General features: G+C 46.2%; 1 protein-coding gene across 1 annotated transcript; it reads right to left on the reverse strand.

Moving 5' to 3' along the window:
• Positions 1-3,937: 3,937 nt before the first annotated feature.
• On the reverse strand, positions 3,938-16,560 carry LOC127668673 (L-lactate dehydrogenase C chain-like). The gene is made up of 5 exons (XM_052162397.1): positions 16,355-16,560; positions 12,262-12,379; positions 9,900-10,073; positions 7,353-7,526; positions 3,938-4,073 (listed from the first exon to the last, which is right to left on the reverse strand). Exons 1-5 carry the CDS (start codon positions 16,502-16,504, stop codon positions 3,952-3,954), a joined length of 738 nt encoding a protein of 245 aa, XP_052018357.1. The 5' UTR covers positions 16,505-16,560; the 3' UTR covers positions 3,938-3,951.
• Positions 16,561-18,449: the final 1,889 nt, after the last annotated feature.

The raw sequence follows: 18,449 nt of genomic DNA on the forward strand, positions 1-18,449 counted from the left end.
AATCTCTCCAGCCCCACAACCTAACTTTCTCTTTTTTAACCTCAGGGTCTCACTATGGAGGCTCCAGCTGTCCTGGAACTACATAAACCAGGCTGGCTGAAATGCCAGAGATCCACCTGCCTCTGATCCTGAGAGCTAATGCGTTCATTATCTTGACCAGCTGCCCAACTTCATCTTAAGAAAAGAGCAAAGCCATCACTCACTGTTCAAGGTTTATTTGGTGTTTTCCTTGGCATGACACTTGAGTGGTTGGTTCCATCACCCATATGCAGATCTTGCATTTCACATGATATTGCACTGTACACTACAGACACATAATACATAAAATATCCTATAGAACAGTTATGTACAAGATATGCATAATGGACTTACACACTGGAGCCAGGTTATCACTCACTGGGAACTCACTGGCCTAGGCGTGTTTGGTGAGGGTGCACAGGGCAGCAATGCAGCAGGCTCACAGGGTAATCGAAGCCTGCACACAGTTGGCAGTGTGTTTCGGAGACAGTGGGACTGTCACACTAACCAGGTTACCACTACACAAGTACCACTTGGCAGCAGGGCAGAGCTGTGGGAACTGAGATTTTTTTCCCCCAGACCACCAACCACAGCTCAGATGGTCTCCATAGAAATCCTACTGCAGCCTGGACAGTGAGGTGCTAGGACACTGGGAAGACTTTAGAACTGCAGCTCCTTCTGGATTCCCCAGAGGGTATCTGCACTCTTCTTCAGGCGGGCCTCCTCCTCAGGAGTCAGTGTCACCTTCACAACATCTGAGATTCCACTTTGTCCCAGGATACATGGGACACTGAGGAAGACATCATCATTGATTCCATAGAGACCCAAGACACAGAATGACAGAGATTACATTTTGTCTACACCTCCTAGTATTCTTCAGGATTTAGACCCTTACAAGTATAAAGTTTTTATAGATCTACCTGCCTGTTTCTCCATGTTCTGAGATTCAAACTGTGTTTTACCACTGCCCAGCTTATAAAATCCTTTATAAAACAAGAATGTCAATGTTATTCTATTGCAGAGATGTCCAGGTTATGACAATAAGGAACAGCAAAATAGAAAGTCAGAAAGCAAAAGCAGCTAGGTTTGGCACATGCCTGAAACCCCAGCAGATGAGAGTTAGAGGCAGGAGAGTTCAGGGTTATCCTCAACTCCCTAACAAGTTCAAGGCCAGGCCAGCAGACACTCTTTAAGACCCTTGCCTCAAAAATACCAAAGCAAGCCAAATTACAAAAAGAAAGCCTCAAACTCTAACCGAGGTGCATAATCAACCACACTTCTCTATTCCTGTGAGACTCAGGGAGCACGGTCTCCACCTGACTCAGCCTAACTCAGCCAAGGTTCTTTGAGTCAGACATCTACAAATGTCAGTGTCCATATAATTCCACAGGACACTATTGTGTTCCAAAAGACCACAAGCAGATGAATTCACTTCGAGGCCTCCAACCTGCTCTGAAGCAGATTCGTTGTGAAGCCAAGAAACAAATCTCTCAAATACAAAATGGGCCTCCACAGACCCATTACCTTAATCATGGTGGAGATGGGATGCACCCTCCTGAGGTTCTTCATGATGCTCTCGGCCAGGTGTGACACAGAGAGGCCGATGGCCCAGGACGTGTAACCTTTCAGCTTGATCACCTCATAAGCACTGTGGGATAGGAAGGATGGTGAAGGGAGAAACACCAGAAGTAAAGGCTTTACTGAACATTCTTTACAATGTTATACATTCAAGACAAAAAGTCTGATGCCCAGTGGACTGGAATCTTGTACATTGATAGAGCAGCTGATGAAATGATGTAGACGGGGATTTGGGGTTGAAAACGGATCAGGTTCCTAGTATGCATGAGACTGTCTCAAAAAAAGGGGTTGGGAGAGGTGCCATTGGCATTAATCCTTCTAACCGGAGACTGATGGTACAGGTTTCCAAAAATTTATTGAACTTTTTTATGATGTGAAAACACTTGCAATGGGAATGCTGTGATCAATGATGTGATCACACATCTGGTAAACAGTCGAAGGTGGAGACTTTATAATTGCAGATCCTTCTGCAAGTTCCATAGTATGTCCGCACTCTTCTTGAGAAGAGCCTCCTCCTCACTGGTCAAGTTGACTTTCACAAGGTCTGTGATGCCACTTTGTCCCAAGACACAAGGGATACTGAGGAAGACTTCTTCCTTTATCCCATGGAAGCCCTGAAACACACAGTCATATCATTGGTTCCCTTGCCAACATGCAAGAAAGCTCTAGAATAAAAACATGGGAGAGACTCTAGCACCAAGTAGAGCTATGCAGAAGGCACAGGAATCTCTGGGGGAACTGAGATCTTGTCCTGGACCATGTGGATGGCAAATGACAAGGAGAATGTGCCAGAGGCCTTAGAAAGGACCATGAGAGGCAAAATGTTCTTCATCCCTCAACAGACGCAGAGCATCTTGATGTCTAAGGGGAAGGAAGTGACGCTGTCTTTGTGTGACCTTTTTATCTGGCGAAGGACTGAGAGCAAGCAGCCTTTGGACACATTGAGGGAGGTAGGTGGTGACCAGGGAGCCTCTACTTAGACTCTCGACAGAGGGCACCACAGCGTTTGAACACCACTTGCTACAGGTGAAACCCCAAAAGAGCAGCTCAGGACTACTGCCCCCGCTCCACACACACACACAGCCAAGTGTGCAAATATGACCTAGGGATGTATTCCTGCTCTTCTGTACTCCTAAACTGCCACCTTTCCTGGAGTTCCCCCGAGGACGCAGAGATGGACAGAAACATGGAGATGCACAGCTTCATCTTAGGAGGGTGCATCCTGTTACCACGCAGGTTAAGGTACTCAGCTTTGGAACTCTGGCCAGTAGCCCAACGGTCATACAACTCCCATAGCCAAAGCCAAGGCTACAGAAACAACTGTGAGACAGAGTCTGTTCAACCTATACATCTTCTGGCATAAGGCAGCATCTGCTGTCCCATACTACCCCCACCACCCCACCCCTGGAGGATAAAACACTCAGTGAACTCTTCCCATCTCCCAGCCCCTCCCCACTCATACTAATGTGGCTGAGGCTGGGACTGTGAATGGCAATAGAAGACCTCTGACTGTAGACAGCAGGTATGAGCACGGAGGGTTGGACTCTTGACAGCATATCCCGACCCTCATACGTGCCCAGAGTTTCATGCTCTCTGGAACTTTCCTGGAAGCACATCCTTTTCCTATACTTGTTTCTGCGGGGAACTCCATCACCTGCCTCATTCTGAAATCACTTTATACTCAACCTCACCAGTGACCAGGCATGATAAACATTTCCTCAATGCATACCTTAACCAGCGTGGTAACAGGATGTACCCTCTTAAGATTCTTCAAGATTGATCTTGCCAAATCAGTCACAGACAGCCCGATAGCCCAAGAGGTATAGCCCTTCATTTTAAGGACCTCGTAGCCGCTGCAGTTGCAAAGGAAAAAACAAAAAAACAAATTCATGAGATGCCAACCCAGGTCCTCTGAAAGAGCAGCCAGTGGCCTTAACCACTGAGCCATCTCTGCAGCCACTTGCAATATGTATTCTGTTTGCCAAGGCAGGGTTTTTCTATATAGCCTTGGCTGTCCCGGAACTCGCTCTGTAGACCAAACTACCCTTGAACTCAAGGAGATCCACCTGCCTCTGCTTCCCGAGTGCTGGAGCTAAAGGTGTGAGCCACCACCACTGCCTTAAGGTGTTTTGTTGTTGTTTTGTTTTGTTTTTTTTAATGCTTATAAATACACTGTAGCTGTCTTCAGACACCCCAGAAGAGGGTTGTGAGCCACCATGTAGTTGCTGGGAATTAAACTCAGAGCCTCTGGAAGAGTAGTCAGTGCTCTTAACCACTGAGCCATTTCTCCAGCCCCTATGGTGTAGTATTCTTACTACTGCTTATTAGGGCATTAAACAAATCGCATAACTATTATTACCCTTCCACCACCTGCTTGTGAACATTCTTCCACTGTTCCTTATCTGAGTCAGTTCCGATTGCTGGGTTCAGTGACTTCAGAGTTACACCAGCAACGTTCACACCACTCCATATGGGCACTGAAAAAGAAACCAACAAAGCTTTCCACATGAACTCCTCCTGCCAAAGCCAAGTCACTTACTGTGAGTTCAGTGCTGGGTGCTCTGTTGGGGGTGGGGAGGATTCTGCTCCATTTCTGTTCCTTTGAGAAAGGCCTCAGCTACCCTCAAATTCACATCTCCCTGCCCTTGCCCCAAGCACCAGATAACAAGCTTGTGTTACACACTTAGTGGTTGGTTGGTTGACAGGTTTGGGGTTTTTTGGGTTTTTTTGTTTGGTTTGGTTTGGTTTTTTGAGACAGGGTTTCTCTGTGTCACCCTAGAACTCACTCTGTAGACCAGGCTGGCCTCGAACACAGAAATCTGCCTACCACTGCCTCCCAAGTTCTGGGATTAAAGGCCTGCGCCACCACTGCCCAGCAACAGGTTTTGTTTTTAGGATGGTGTCATGTAACTCTGGCTAGCCTCAGATCAGTGTATAGCCAAAGATGGTCTCAAAATTCCTGATCTTTCTGCCCCTACTCCTACCTCCCACCCACAAAATGTCAGATTTTAGGTATACATCACCACTCCTGGTTTTGGTTGGTTGAGAGTATGTACTTGCTATGTACCTGAGGATGTCTGTGGACTCCGGATCCTCCTGCCTCAGCATCCTAAGTGCTGGCATTACAGTTGTTCACTACCACATGTGGATGGACTTTGGGCTTGGATTTTAATGTTAAGATGCTATCTGACACCATATATAAGAACAAGGTATTAGGGCTATTTTTGTTTTTTAAGATTTTATTATTTTTGTTTGTATTTTGTGCTTTTCACTTAAGCACACATGTGTGTTTCTATGTGGGCCTGGGCCCTAAAGAGAGTATTGGATCCTCTGAAGCTGGAGTCACCGATGGCAATGAACCATCTGCACTGTTGAGCCATCTCTCCAGCCCCCAAAATAAGTTTTAAATGGACAGGAAGGGAAATAACAAGACACATTAGAAGACACATAATTGAATTATTTATAACTATGGTACAGAAAGCATTTTAAAACAATATACAAAAACACAGATTCTACAAAAAGAATTGCTAAGAAACATGTTATCAGTTAGAGGAGTTAACACCACATTTCCCCACAGCAACAAGGTTAAGGAGTGATATGTAGTCACATAAACTCGAGTATAAACTGTCCCTAAGGAATGGGATGAAATCCAAATACCTTCATAGGAACAAGGGCACACATACAAGCACTCGCAGGCCATGCAGATCATCACCGGGCATTGGAAGAGCACCAGGTTCAGTGAGAGGCCCTGACTCTCACTGAACTTCATAAGGTGAAAAGTGATGGGAAAAAAAAAAAGATGCTGGGTGCCAGACAGTGGTGGCGCACGCCTGTAATCCCAGCACTATGGGAGGCAGAGGCAGGCGAAATTCTGAGTTCGAGGCCAGCCTGGTCTACAGAGTGAGTTCCAGGACAGTCAGGGCTACACAGAGAAACCCTGTCTGAAAAAAAGCCAAATCCAACCCCCCCCAAAAGAAAGATGCTGGGAGGAGTGGGGGAGGGATGAAGAGATGGCTCAGTGCTTAAGAGCACTGGCTGCTCTTCTAGAGAACCTGGGTTCAAATCCTAGCACATATAGCTCACAACAGCCTGTGAATCCAGGGGAAAACAATATGGTGGTGCTCCAAAAGTAAATCTGGAACTAACATATGAACCAGCATCCCATTACTGGGCATGTAATATGGGCAAAAAAATGCAGTCAGGAAACAGAGGACAGCAGCTGCCTCACCGTGTAGACTGTAGCTCTGTATACTTACACGACTTAGACCCAGCCGAAGGTCCATTACAGACAGACTGGAAAGTGGGGTGTGTCTGTGTGGTGCAATACTGCTCATTCTCAAGAACTTGTCACTTGTGACAACATGAGTAGAACAGGTTATGTCTAGCAATAAAAGCCACACAGAGAAAGTCAAGTACAGTGATGTCATTTACACATGAAGTAAAATCAATAAAACCTGGCATGAGAAAGTAGAGGATAAAAGCAAAGGTTCTGATCCTGGGGAGGAGAAGAGAGTGGGGCCCAGGGGCAGCACACACATCTGAATGAAGAGCAGCATCTGGTGCAGAGTTAAGGACATTGCCCTGAGCAATTATGTGCTCTCAGACTGAGGACAGAGCTTAGCAGATAGTCCTTGGGAAGGAGAGGCAGGAGGAACAAACTTCAAGGTCATCCTCAGCCATAGAGCAAGGTTCAGCCCAGCCCAAGTTTCAGGAGTCCTGGTTCTTTCTGGTCCAGTGTGATCTCCAGCTGGAGAGTTGCCTTGGTGGGTTAGGACAGACACTGGCCTTCCAAAGCCCTGAGTCTGGCTCCCAGCACCTACAACAGGCAGCTCATGACCACTGTCACTGCTGTTCCAGGGGATACAACACCTCTGGCCTCTGCAGGCTTCAGGTGCACATAATTTTTTTTTATTTTATTTTTTAGTTAGCAATAGTTCTGCCTCTGATAAACCTCCTTGCCTACAATGCTGCCACTGAGCAGGATGTTTTAATAGTCGTGGACTTTGGTTCACTTTTCCTTTTTCCTAACTCCCGTACTTAATTCTTGTGTTATAACACTTATTAAAATAAAAGAGACTCTGGTGGGACTCGAACCCACAACCTTTGAATGCCTTCATCTCTCTAGAAGTCCAGTGCACTATACATTGCACCACAGAGCCAGAGGTGCAGATAATTTAAAAGAAGAGATTTTAAAGTATCGCCTATCTCAGGCTGGCCAGGTTTCACTATGGTATTTGTTTGTTTGTTTCTTTTTAAGATTTATTTGTTTTTATTATATGTGAGTACACTGTAGCTGTCTTCAGACACACCAGAAGAGGGCGTCAGATCTCATTAAGGATGGTTGTGAGCCACCATGTGGTTGCTTGGATTTGAACTCAGGACCTTCGCAAGAGCAGTCAGTGCTCTTAATCCCTGAGCCATGGCTCCAGCCCCAGGTCTCACTATTCTTTCTACTGAGAAATGAAGGGTTTGTGAGGCAACCACAAAGCTGGTGACCCTGATTTGATCACCATGTCACATGCAAATACATCGAGCCACCTCAGTGTCCCCTCCACCCATGCACAGTTATGCATCAATCTAGTTTACCCTTCTTTCAAACAGGATCTGGTTTTGTCGCTCAGGCTGGTCTAAAAAGACATGCACCCTCCAGAATGACAAAATGCAAACTGTGCAGCTCTACTGGCAGAGACTGCAGTGTGAAGAGCATGGCGCACACAGACGCACACCTCACTCACGCAGCGACTGGTCACACTTACCACTGGAGTCCCCATGTTCTCCTAGGACCCAGGCATGGCAGCTTGTAGGGTTGACGCCCAGCTTCTCCCCAATCAGGTAACGGAAACGAGCGGAGTCTAGGTTACAGCCACTTCCAATCACACGGCCGACAGGGAAGCCGCTTATCTTCCACACCACGTACGTCAGAATATCCACTGGAAAGAGCAATGGCAAGCAACGTTTGAGATCCACAGCAATTTCTCTACACTTGCTTTTTCCAAAGAGAGACATTATCTTGGGAGTCAAATGCAGATTTATCATAGTTCAAAGTCCAGTGAATCTAAACAGTAGGCATACTCAGGGGTTTTTCCATTAAATCATTGACCAGCAGAATCTTACAACATCTTCTGAGATACTCAATGGGCTTTTCTTGCATATATAATAATGATGGGTCGGGTCTACCTCTTTGACCTTCTGAATTTCTCCTTCCCATTGACACATCCTCACCTACACTATCAACATATTGCCTAGAATTCCATGTGGACACAGCCAGGATGGTGTGCACAAGTGGAGGCAATACAGGAAGATCGTGACAACTTTGATGTTGAAGCTCTATGCACGCAGGAGGTGATGACTACGCCACACGAGCTGCTGAGCTGGGTCCTGAACACATGCCAGGCTCAGGGAAGGAGGGGGGCAAGCAGGAAAGGTTGGGAAATCATTTTGGGTTTTAGGTATTGCAAGAAAATTCTGTCCAGTCATTAACTAGCCAAATAAACGCACTGAAAACTCCTGTGCCTTATAAAATAAAACAGACTCATGAAATCCAGGAAGCATCCCCTCAAGAAGCAAACAACAGACCTTGGAGATGAAGAGGATTTGATTTGCAAATGCTTTTGAGGAGGGCTGGGGGGTGGCTTAGCAGTTAAGAGTGTCAGTTGCTTTTTGACTTACAACCAATGGAATTCCAGGCCCAGGGGATTCAGCACCCCTCCCTTGGCAGAGGTTCCAGCCATGCGTGTGGCTCACAGACATACAGGCACACAAAATAACCATACATATTTAAAAATAATAATGAAACTAAGAAGAATTAACAGAGTTGGGAAATGTGTGATAACAGCCAGGATTTCAACCCATCTGGCCAGATTTATCTTCAAAAATGAAGACAGCTCAAGCAAAACTTTTGGAAAGCTGACAGCACCAGGGACATTGCTGGTGGGAAATGTCACAGGTACTACACAGGACTTTGAAAATGTGTTTTCAGCTTCTAACAGAGCCAAACACTTCAGTCTGTAGTGTGCTCTCCTGCTCCCATCACAGATGCCAAAGAAAGGAAGATGTATGATCACACACATGCTTACACATGAATGTTCACATGTTCACATTAATTCATCAGTGGGCTGCAGAGGCAGCTCAGTGGGTAAGAGCATGTGCTGCTCTTGTAGAGGACCCCAGTTTGGTTCCAAGCAGCCACATGATGGCTCCCAACTGTCTGTAACTGAAGCTCCAGGGGACCCTTCCACCTCTTCTGGCCTCGACAGGTACCAGGCAAGCATGTGGTATGCATGCATTCATGTAGGCAAAAACATTCATACACATATAGCAACTTCCAAACACCAACAGGGGAAATAATCTTTGAAATGTATAAGGAGGACTGCAGAGCTGGCTCAGTGGTAGACACAGATGAGCTTAGATGGATGAAGTCATCATGTGGGTGCTGGAATCAAACCTGTGTCTTCTGGAACACCAGTCAGTGATCTGAATTGCTGAGCCACCTCTCCAGCTCTTCACAAAATAGCAAGCATGAGGACCTAAGGTTAGATCCCTAGTAGCCATTTAAAGAGTAAGACATGGTAGGTACATCTACAACCCTAGGGTTGTAGATAAGGGTCAGAGTGTGCAGAGACAGATTGGCCTAAGAACCTTTTTTCTTTTTTCATTGGTTTTTTGAGACAGGGTTTCTCTGTATAGCCCTGGCTGTCCTGGAACTCACTTTGTAGACCAGGCTGGCCTTTAACTCAGAAACCCGCCTGCCTCTGCCTCCCAAGTGCTGGATTACAAGCATGTGCCACCACCGCCCTGCGACCTAAGAACTTAATGGTCAGCAGTCTAGCCAAAATCTCAAGCTCCAGGTTCAGTGGGAGATGCTGGAGAGCAGTGGAGGGAGAAATCAAGCTCTGGGCATGCAGGAGCACATGCATGCCCATCACATCACACACGAACAGAGACAATCAGGAGAGTGCAGCAATGCAAAGGACCAATTCCCTGACATATCCCAGACATAGATGGATGCAAAATAATTGCACTATAAATGGGGCTGGGTAGAAAAGTTTGTCTCATGGACTGTTTTTTGGTCTGGTTTTGTTTTTGCAGTTCCAGAAAATGAGTCAAGTGGTAGGATGAGAAACGAACTATAAATGGGCACACAGCCCTTCAGAGGTGACAGAGATATTCCAGATCTTACTGTGATGGCATCTATCAGAACCTACAGTATGGCAGACTTTGAAGCTTATTACCTGCCACTACAACCTTTATAATGGAATCCTGAGAACCAATCATCATTCATGAAGGGCAGGGGGGGACCTCACCTGGGTTTGTGACAATCAGTATTTTACAGTCCGGGCTGTTTTGGACTACGCCGGGAACAATGGCTTTCATGATAGCAACATTCCGTTCGAGCAGGCTAAGGCGACTTTCTCCAGGCCCCATTCTTGCACCAGCTGTTATAATAACCAGCTTGGAGTTGGCAGATACACTGTAGTCTAAGAAGGAAATAGAAGAAGGTGTTCCCATTAGGACTGTCACCCACTCTGTAAGCTCTACAAGTGTCTATCCCATGCCGTTGGGTTTGAATTATTCACCTCCTATCCTGAATATGCAAACAGACTCCCCACACTGAAGCATCTTACAGAAGTCAAACAAGGCTAACTTTCCCTTCAACCCACATTTCTATTTGTCAGAAAAAATCCGGGGCAAGAAACACAGTAGCTCTCTGGCTTCTGTTGTTTTGTGTTTTGGTGTTGCTGGAAAGTGAACCCTTGGCCGACCCACCGTCAGACTATATCCCCAACACTCTGGCTTTTCAGAGAACCCAAACAAACTAGAAGCTTATGTCTGATCATTTCCATGTTGTTTTAGGAATCTAATGGCAAGAAAAGATTTACCTCTAATTATAAGGAACCATATTAGAAGGAACCATGCTTTATTTGATATTACAAATAAATTAGGTCTTAATCTATACAAGAAAATAAGCTACTTATACCAGTATGGTTTTGTTTTTGTTTTGGTTTTGGTTTTGGTTTTGGTTTTTTTGAGACAGGGTTTCTCTGTGTAGCCCTGGCTGTCCTGGAACTCACTCTGTAGACCAGGCTGGCCTCAAACTCAGGAATCCGCCTGCCTCTGCCTCCCAAGTGCTGGGCTTACAGGCGTGTGCCACCACCGCCTGGCTGGAAATTATTTTACTTACTATTACCCAACACACTGACACAATGTTGACTTAGCATTATTAACCATTATTAGATACATTTTTGATTAGCAAGTCCTCAAGCACCTCTTAGACACACCATTCATATTCTTATGTGTATGTGCCCATGGACATATGTGTTTCGGTATGTGTGTGTTTATATGAGTGTGTATGCACACACCAGTGCGTGCATGTGTATGCATGCTCCATGCTGGCATGTAATTTGCATGAAAGTCAGAGAAGAATCTGGGAGAGTCAGTATGTTCACTCTCACATACAGGTCCGTGAAAGTGAACTCAGGGCATCAGGCTCTGTGGTAAAAACATTTACCTCAATTTTAAAACAAATAAAACCACCACAACAAAAACAGGAACCCAAGGCTGCAGAGATGGTTCAGCAGTTAACAGCACTTGCCGAGGCTGGAGAGAGGTCTCAGCATTGTCTGCTCGTTCACAGTACCTTAGTTCCCTTCCCGGCAACTACATGGTGGCTCACAACCATCTATCCTGAGATCTAAGGCCCTCTTCTGGCATGGAGATAGAGAACTCATATAAATAAGCCCTTCCCACCACCACCCCAAAAAAGAAAAAAGAAATCCCATACATACAGCAAGCAAGGAAAACCACTTACTGCTCTTCCAAAGGACCCAAGTTCAATTCCCAGAAGCCACATCTGGTGGCTCACTTAACATCAGATCCAGGGGATCCCAAACCTTTGGTCTCGACAATTATGTGCACATAACTCATGTAGACACATACATACATACATACACACACACACACACACACACACATGTCATTTTTAGGGATAATAAAAATTGACTGGGTTTGGTGGTGCACACATTTAGTGCCAGCACTTGGGAAGCAGGGCAGGCAGCTCTCTGTAGAGTTTGAGGCTAGCCTGGTCTTCATAATGAGTTCCAGGACACCCACGACTACATAGAGAGACCCTCAGAAAAATAGTAGTAGCAACAATAAGACAGATTAAATAGACAGACAAATCAGAAAATTCATAAGAACATTTACATGTTTTGAGAAAATATGAAATGCTTATGGTACCTCTTTTTTTGTTAGAATTATTTTATGTATATGAGTACACTGTTGCTGTCTTCAGACACACCAGAAGAGGACCTCTGATCCCATTGCAGATGGTTGTGAGCCACCATGTGGTTGCTGGGATTTGAACTCAGGACCTCTGGAAGAGCAGTCAGCGCTCTTAACCACTGAGCCATCTCTCCAGCTCCGAGTGATGTTTTAATTTATATACTGATTAAAGTCAATTTGGTAAAACTGATTGCCTATTCTATTTTGTGAGACAGGTCTCATGTAGCCCAGGCTGTCCTCAAACTCAGTATGTAGCTTAGGCTGGCCTAAACCCCTGATCTTTCCTACCCTCCACCTCCCAGGTGTTGAGATTACAAAGTGTCCAATTAATTACTCATGATTTTCACAAAGCTCTGGAAGTAATATCATAAAACTAAAATTAACCTTTTCCAAAGACGATTTTTGGAGTGCTAAGGAAAAGACTGCCATGCAGAAGATCCAGTGCCTCTCCTCTCAGTTTGTCCCCATCAGCATCGACAAGAGCAAGCTCATCAGCCAAACCCTGAAACACATAAAAGTTATGATTATGAGTTCCAAACTTCGAGGAGAAGGGTTTGGGGGTTGAGCGTGGATCTTGGCTGGCAAAGGGCCTGCCCTGTGTGTGCAAGGCCTTGAGTCTGATCCCAAACACTGTAAGATACTACATTTTTATATCTTGCTGGGTTTTGTTTTGTTTTGTTTTGTTTTTCACACAGGGTTTCTCTGTTTAGCTCTGGCTGTCCTGGAACTCCCTCTGCAGACAAGACTGGCCTCGAACACACAGACCTGTCTCTGCCTCCCAAGTGCTGGGATTAAAGGAATGCACCACTACATCCCTATACCACCCAGGTGCATCTCAAAGGCATGACTCCCCTACCTCAGCCTCCTGAGTACTGGGATTACAAATTGACTACCATACCTGGCTTTATTCTAATTCCACTTGAATTTTTGTCATAATCACAAATTGTAGGAATATTAAAAAATGTATTCTCAGCCAGGTATGCATTTAATCCCAGCACTAGGGAAGCAGAGGCAGGCAGATCTCTATGAGTTTAAGGCTAACTTGATCTACATAGTGAATTCCAGGACAGCCACAGCTATAGAATGAGAAAAAAATGAATGAAAAACCACATTCTCATGGCTGGAGAGACAGCTCAATGGTTAGCAGCACTGGCTGCTCTTCCAGAGGTCCTGGGTTGAATTCCCAGCACCCACATGGCAGGTCACAACTGTCTGAAACTCCTGGGATTGGCCACCCTCACACAGATATACATACAGACAAAATACCAATGCAAATAAACTAAAAAACAAATCATTAAGAAAAGAAATGTAGCCGGGGCAGTTGTGGCGCACACCTTTAATCCCAGCACTTGGGAGGCAGAGACAGGCAGATTTCTGAGTTTGAGGCCAGCCTGTTCTACAGAGTGAGTTCCAGGACAGCCAGGGCTAAACACAGAAACCCTGTCTCGGAAAAGGAAAAGGAAAAGGAAAAGAAAAAGGAAATATGTTCTCTGGATTCCAGTAACTACATTCTAATAAATAACTCAGAGTGAGGAATAAATCCCTATCATTACTTTTCTCAGAGCAGGTACTATGTGGTTCTTCTGGAAACTGACACATATCTGTACTTCTGTACCTGAGGGGAGGGTCCTAGAACCCCCAAGGCTCTTACAGGACATGCTAGATCATTTGCACATACCTACACACATCTTGTCAATGTTCAAATAATTTCTGTATTCCTTCTAAAACATAATACAACAGAAATGTGATGCAAATAATTAATATACTACATTGCTTTTACCTTTTTATTTATTTTTTGTTGTTGTGTACATGTGTGTGTTTCTTCTGAGATAGGGTCATGTTTCCTAGAATGGACTCAAGGTTGTTATGTAACTGGGGATGACCTTGAACTTCTGGTCCTCCTATCTCCATCTTCTGAGTGCTGGGATTGCAGGTGTGTGCAACCAAACCAGGTGTATTATTCCATTTGACTATCAAACCCAGGGCTTTTCGCTTGCTAGGCAAGTACTCTCCAGTCCAAGGAGGTGGGCTGTTGTGTTTGTATGCCACTGTGTTAAAATAGGGTCTTGCTGGGGGCTGGAGAGATGGCTCAGCAGTAAAGAGCACTGACTGCTCTTCCAAAAGTCCTGAGTTCAAATCCAAGCAACCACCATGGTGGCTCAGAACCATCCATAAAGAGATCGGACATCCTCTTCTGGTGCACCTGAAAATAGCTACAGGGTACTTACATAAAATAAATTAAAAAAATATAGGGTCTTGCTATATAGTATAAACTAAACTGGCCTCAAACTTGTAATCCTCCAGCTTCAGGCATTTAACATTGTGCCTGAAAAGATTGCTCCCTTCTTTCAAATTTAAAAAAAAATGTTTTTTAAGCACTTTAAAAAAAATGAGACAATTTCCTATTCAGCCTGTCATGGCTGAGTACCCCAGATCGCTTCCTCCTGGGAGGGTCAGCATGGCCACAGTGCAGGAGTAGCAAATCCAGCTGGGTTAGGTGTGGTAACCACTTGTCCTCTGTGGGACACAGGGGCAGTCTGTGCTTTTCTCTCTGCTTAAATGTGTGCACATGTGCCTGCATGTGTGCCTGCATGTGTGCATGCATGTGTGTCTGCATGTGTGTGTTTAAAAACAGTTCTGGATACACAGATGCAACCATTCTTTTCTTTCCTGAGGGTTTCAGACAGGGGCTTCTTGTGTAGTTCTAGCTGGCTTCAAAGTAGCAATCCAGCAGAGCGTGCCTGTAATCCCAGCACTTGGGAGGCAGTGGCAGGCAGATTTCTGATTTCGAGGCCAGCCTGGTCCAGCAGAGCGTGCCTGTAATCCCAGCACTTGGGAGGCAGTGGCAGGCAGATTTCTGATTTCGAGGCCAGCCTGGTCTACAGAATGAGTTCCAGGACAGCCAGGGCTACACTTAGAAACCCTGACTCAAAAAAACCAAATAAAAAAAAAAAGCCAAAAACAAAAAACAAAACAAAACAAAACCCCAAAAATGAAAACAAAAAAAAAATCAGGAGTTTATATTGATAATTTTGTTATATTTGTTATATCAATGAACCATCTCTCCAGCCCCTGAAATAGGCCTTTTCTGGGAGGGGGGGAGCAGGATTGGTGGTGCTATCACTCAATTAGCTACAGACCCACGCCCTTAAGTTTCTGCCGCGTAAGTAATTACTTCTTCCCCTTCTAGGCTCCTACTGAATTTCAGTTAACCATCCACTGCAAGTCCTGATCTCTCCTTTGTATATTCTGTAATTTCCCAATGGTTTATTTTCTTAAGCTATTACTTATCGCTGTGTATGTGTGTGTAATGTGTGTGTATGCAGTCATTCATGCTTCATGGTGAACATGCCACAGCACATGTACCAAGGTCAGGGGCTGAGGCTCTTACCTTCCCCTTGCTTTATTATTTCTGCAGCATACATCAGGCCAAGGCACAGGAACTTTCAGAGTCTCCTGACCCCACTTCCTTCCTCCAGAGATGCTGGGACTACAGACCTATGCACTAGCACGTCCAGCTTTGCGTGGGCACCAGGGCTTCAGTCTCAGATCCTCACACTTGGTGGCAAGTGCTGTACACACCGAGCCGTCTCCCCGGCTCAGCCAGCTGCTGTCTAGTCATAGCAAAGAGACTCCTGCAGCCCGGTGGGCTGGCTCGCGGGGTCCGGACGCTTAGGACGCAGAACGGAGCCTGGAGGTTTTCTGTCTCCTCAGACTTTCAACCTCCTCCTGCCTGTTCCAGGCCCTGTCCCTGCCCACTCCCCCTCCCCTCTACCTTTGAGGCATCTGGAATTTTCAAATCCTCAGCCTTTGGGTTCCACACTTCCCGCCTCCCTGAAATCTCTGTCTCTGGCACTGTCTTTGTCTCTGTCTCCTGTCTCTATGTCTTTGTTTTTGTCTCTATCTCCCTGTCTCTATCTCTGTTCTTTGTCTATCTTTTTTTTTAAGATTCATTTATTTTATGTATGTGAGTACACTATCACCCTCTTCAGACACACCAGAAGAGGAATTGGAAATCATTACAGATGGTTGTGAGCCATAATGTGGTTTCTGGGAATTGAACTCAGAACCTCTGGAAGAACAGTCAAGTGTTCTTAACCACTGAGCGATCCAGCCCTTCTTTTTCTCCTCTGCATCTCCTCTCTCTCTCTCTCTTTCTCTCTCTCTCCTCCCTCTGCTCTCCTGTCTTTCTCCAGCTACCCTTTTCTCCCTTCCCCTCTTCTCTCCTCCCCTCCCCTGCCCTCGCCTCCTCTCCTCTCTGAACTCTGGCCAAGATTTCACAGTCCAGTCCAGCCTCAAGTCTGATCTGTAGTTGTGCATGATCTTGCATTCCGGACCCTCTTGGCCTCCACCTACCAAGTACTAAGATTGCAGGCCCGTGCCAATGGCCACACGGAGCCAACACTTAAATTCGTCAACGCCAAAGGTTTTACACATTTCCTTTAATTTCCTGCCAGGCGGCTTTTTGCTTACTTACCTTCAGTAAAATACTAATAGCACACGCCATGCCCACATTTCCAACTCCGACTACAGTGATCTTACAGCCGGGAAGTTTTTCTTCCGGAGCTAGGTTCTGAATTAGCTGCTCCTTGACGGTGGACATGTTGAGCCTGAAGAGTTGAAACATCAGTGAATACCCGCTCCGATGGTCAAGACATTAAACACCTTTTGTCGGCAGGGGGAGCGGAGTTAAGGGTTTCACATTGTATCTAGGGCTAGCCAGGAGGTCACCATGTAGTCTAGGCTGGCCTTAGACTCACCACAATCCTCCTGCCTCAGCCACTCCAAGAGTGCTGGGATTACAGGCCGTACCACCATACCTGTCTAGGAGCTACCTCTTGAGCTTGCAGAGCACAGGAGCCAGGGAAGTGAAAGCGTTCCCTAGCTGGAGTGTGGGAGAGAAGTGAAGCCTCCAAGAGGCAAAGGATGACTTAAGGCGACAGGCTCCTCCCTCCTTCCCCGCAGGCTCCTCCCTCCCGGTAGGCTCCTCCCTCCTTCCCCGCAGGCTCCTCCCTCTCCGCAGGCCCCTCCTTCCCCAGCCCACAGGCCTACAAACGCTTTCCTTCACAGATGGATGAAGGCACTGCCCACTTCCTCTGAGGATGCCAAGAAGAACACACCCTACAACTGACTCCGCAGCCCAGGTAAGAAACCAGGATAAAGGTTAGGCCCCGAGGCCAACAGTTCTAACAGACAAAGAACATCACAAAGCCTACGTCAGCACGCGAGGCCCGCCCTCTGCCTGGTCAGGTACCTGGCTGAGTGCACCTGGCTGCCTAACGCCTCAGGTTTTAGGAGATGGACTCTAGGTTTCCAAGGCCTCTAGTGGAAGATGTATAAGCACTGGGACCACACAGAGGATGGCAGCTAGCTTAGCAAGCGCCCCTTTTAGAGGGCCCCACATTAACGGTGCTACTTTTCTGTTGGGAGGAAATGAGGAACTTTGAGTTTGAGGATGCTCCTAGACCCTTCGCCCTTACATCTGTTTGTTGGCATTGGAGGATGGGGGCATCTGTCTGTTTGCTTGCTTGCTTTTGTTTTGTTTTGCTTTCGAGACAGGGTCCCTCTGTGTAGCTCTGGCTGTCCTGGAACTCACTCTGTAGACCAGGCTGGTCTCCAACTCGAGAGAGCTACCTGCCTCTGGGATTAAGGGAATATGGCCCCACCACTTAGCTCTTTGTAGGCATTTATATCACTACCTGTCTAGAGAGACGGCTCTTTGATAAAGAGCTCGCAATGCCAGCGTGAGCCTTTGAGTTGGATTCCCAGAACAAAGGTGCAAGTGGTTACTTAGTAATCCATGTTTGGGAGTGGCAGAGACAGAGGCCCCCTGCGGCTCCTTAGACATCTTAGCTTTAATTAATGAGTATCCTTATCTCCAAAAACAGGGTTCTGACACCTTAGGGCAGGGATGGGGTGGGGTAGGGGAACAATGGGGGGGGGGACAACACCTAATATCATCCTCTAGCCTCCATGTGTACTAGTTTGCACATACACACACCCCCACACACACACAAACTCAGTTAGGGTTCTCTAAAGCAGTGGTTCTCACCCCGTGGGTTGCTACCCCCTTGTGTGTACTTCACATATCTATCAGATATTTACACTACAGTTTGTAACGGGAGCAAACTTACAGTCATGAAGTAACAAAATGATGTCTGCTCTGCTATGGCAGGAGCAATCGCCACCCTGAAAGCAAACCTTCTTAGGCCTTCAGAACTTAGGTGTGGGGAACAAGAAGCAAAGAATTTCCTGCTGAGTGCCTAGGGGTGATGGAACCACTCCTTTTGCTGCCTCTCAATTCCTGGATCTGTGGGTCCTGGCAATGGGAGAAACTGCGCCATGTATGGATATCAATACAAACATCCTCCCTTCTGGAGAACCCTCCCAGCCCTCCAGGCTGCTGCCACTTAACCAGTGCTGTGACAGTGTCTTCAAAGAGCCAACTCATTCATACCAGACTCGTGCTTTAGGGTGGCTGTGGAACGTGGCAGACTCTGAGTCCACGAGCAGGGTGGGTCCACTGTTGCACTTCTCTGACTGGGAAGAAGGGTTTGGGGTCAGAAATAATG

Source organism: Apodemus sylvaticus, chromosome 1, assembly GCF_947179515.1.
Source record: "Apodemus sylvaticus chromosome 1, mApoSyl1.1, whole genome shotgun sequence".
Taxonomy (NCBI): Eukaryota; Metazoa; Chordata; class Mammalia; order Rodentia; family Muridae; genus Apodemus; species Apodemus sylvaticus.

Excerpts from the sequence above, each read along its gene's own strand:
- LOC127668673 (XM_052162397.1), bottom strand. The coding sequence starts at position 16,504 with ATGTTTCAACTCTTCAGGCTCAACATGTCCACCGTCAAGGAGCAGCTA. Across the intron at positions 7,527-9,899 it reads ACTGATTGTCACAAACCCAG|TGGATATTCTGACGTACGTG; the intron begins GTGAGGTCCCCC and ends TGCTCTTTCCAG. Across the intron at positions 4,074-7,352 it reads AGAACATGGGGACTCCAGTG|TGCCCATATGGAGTGGTGTG; the intron begins GTAAGTGTGACC and ends TTTCTTTTTCAG.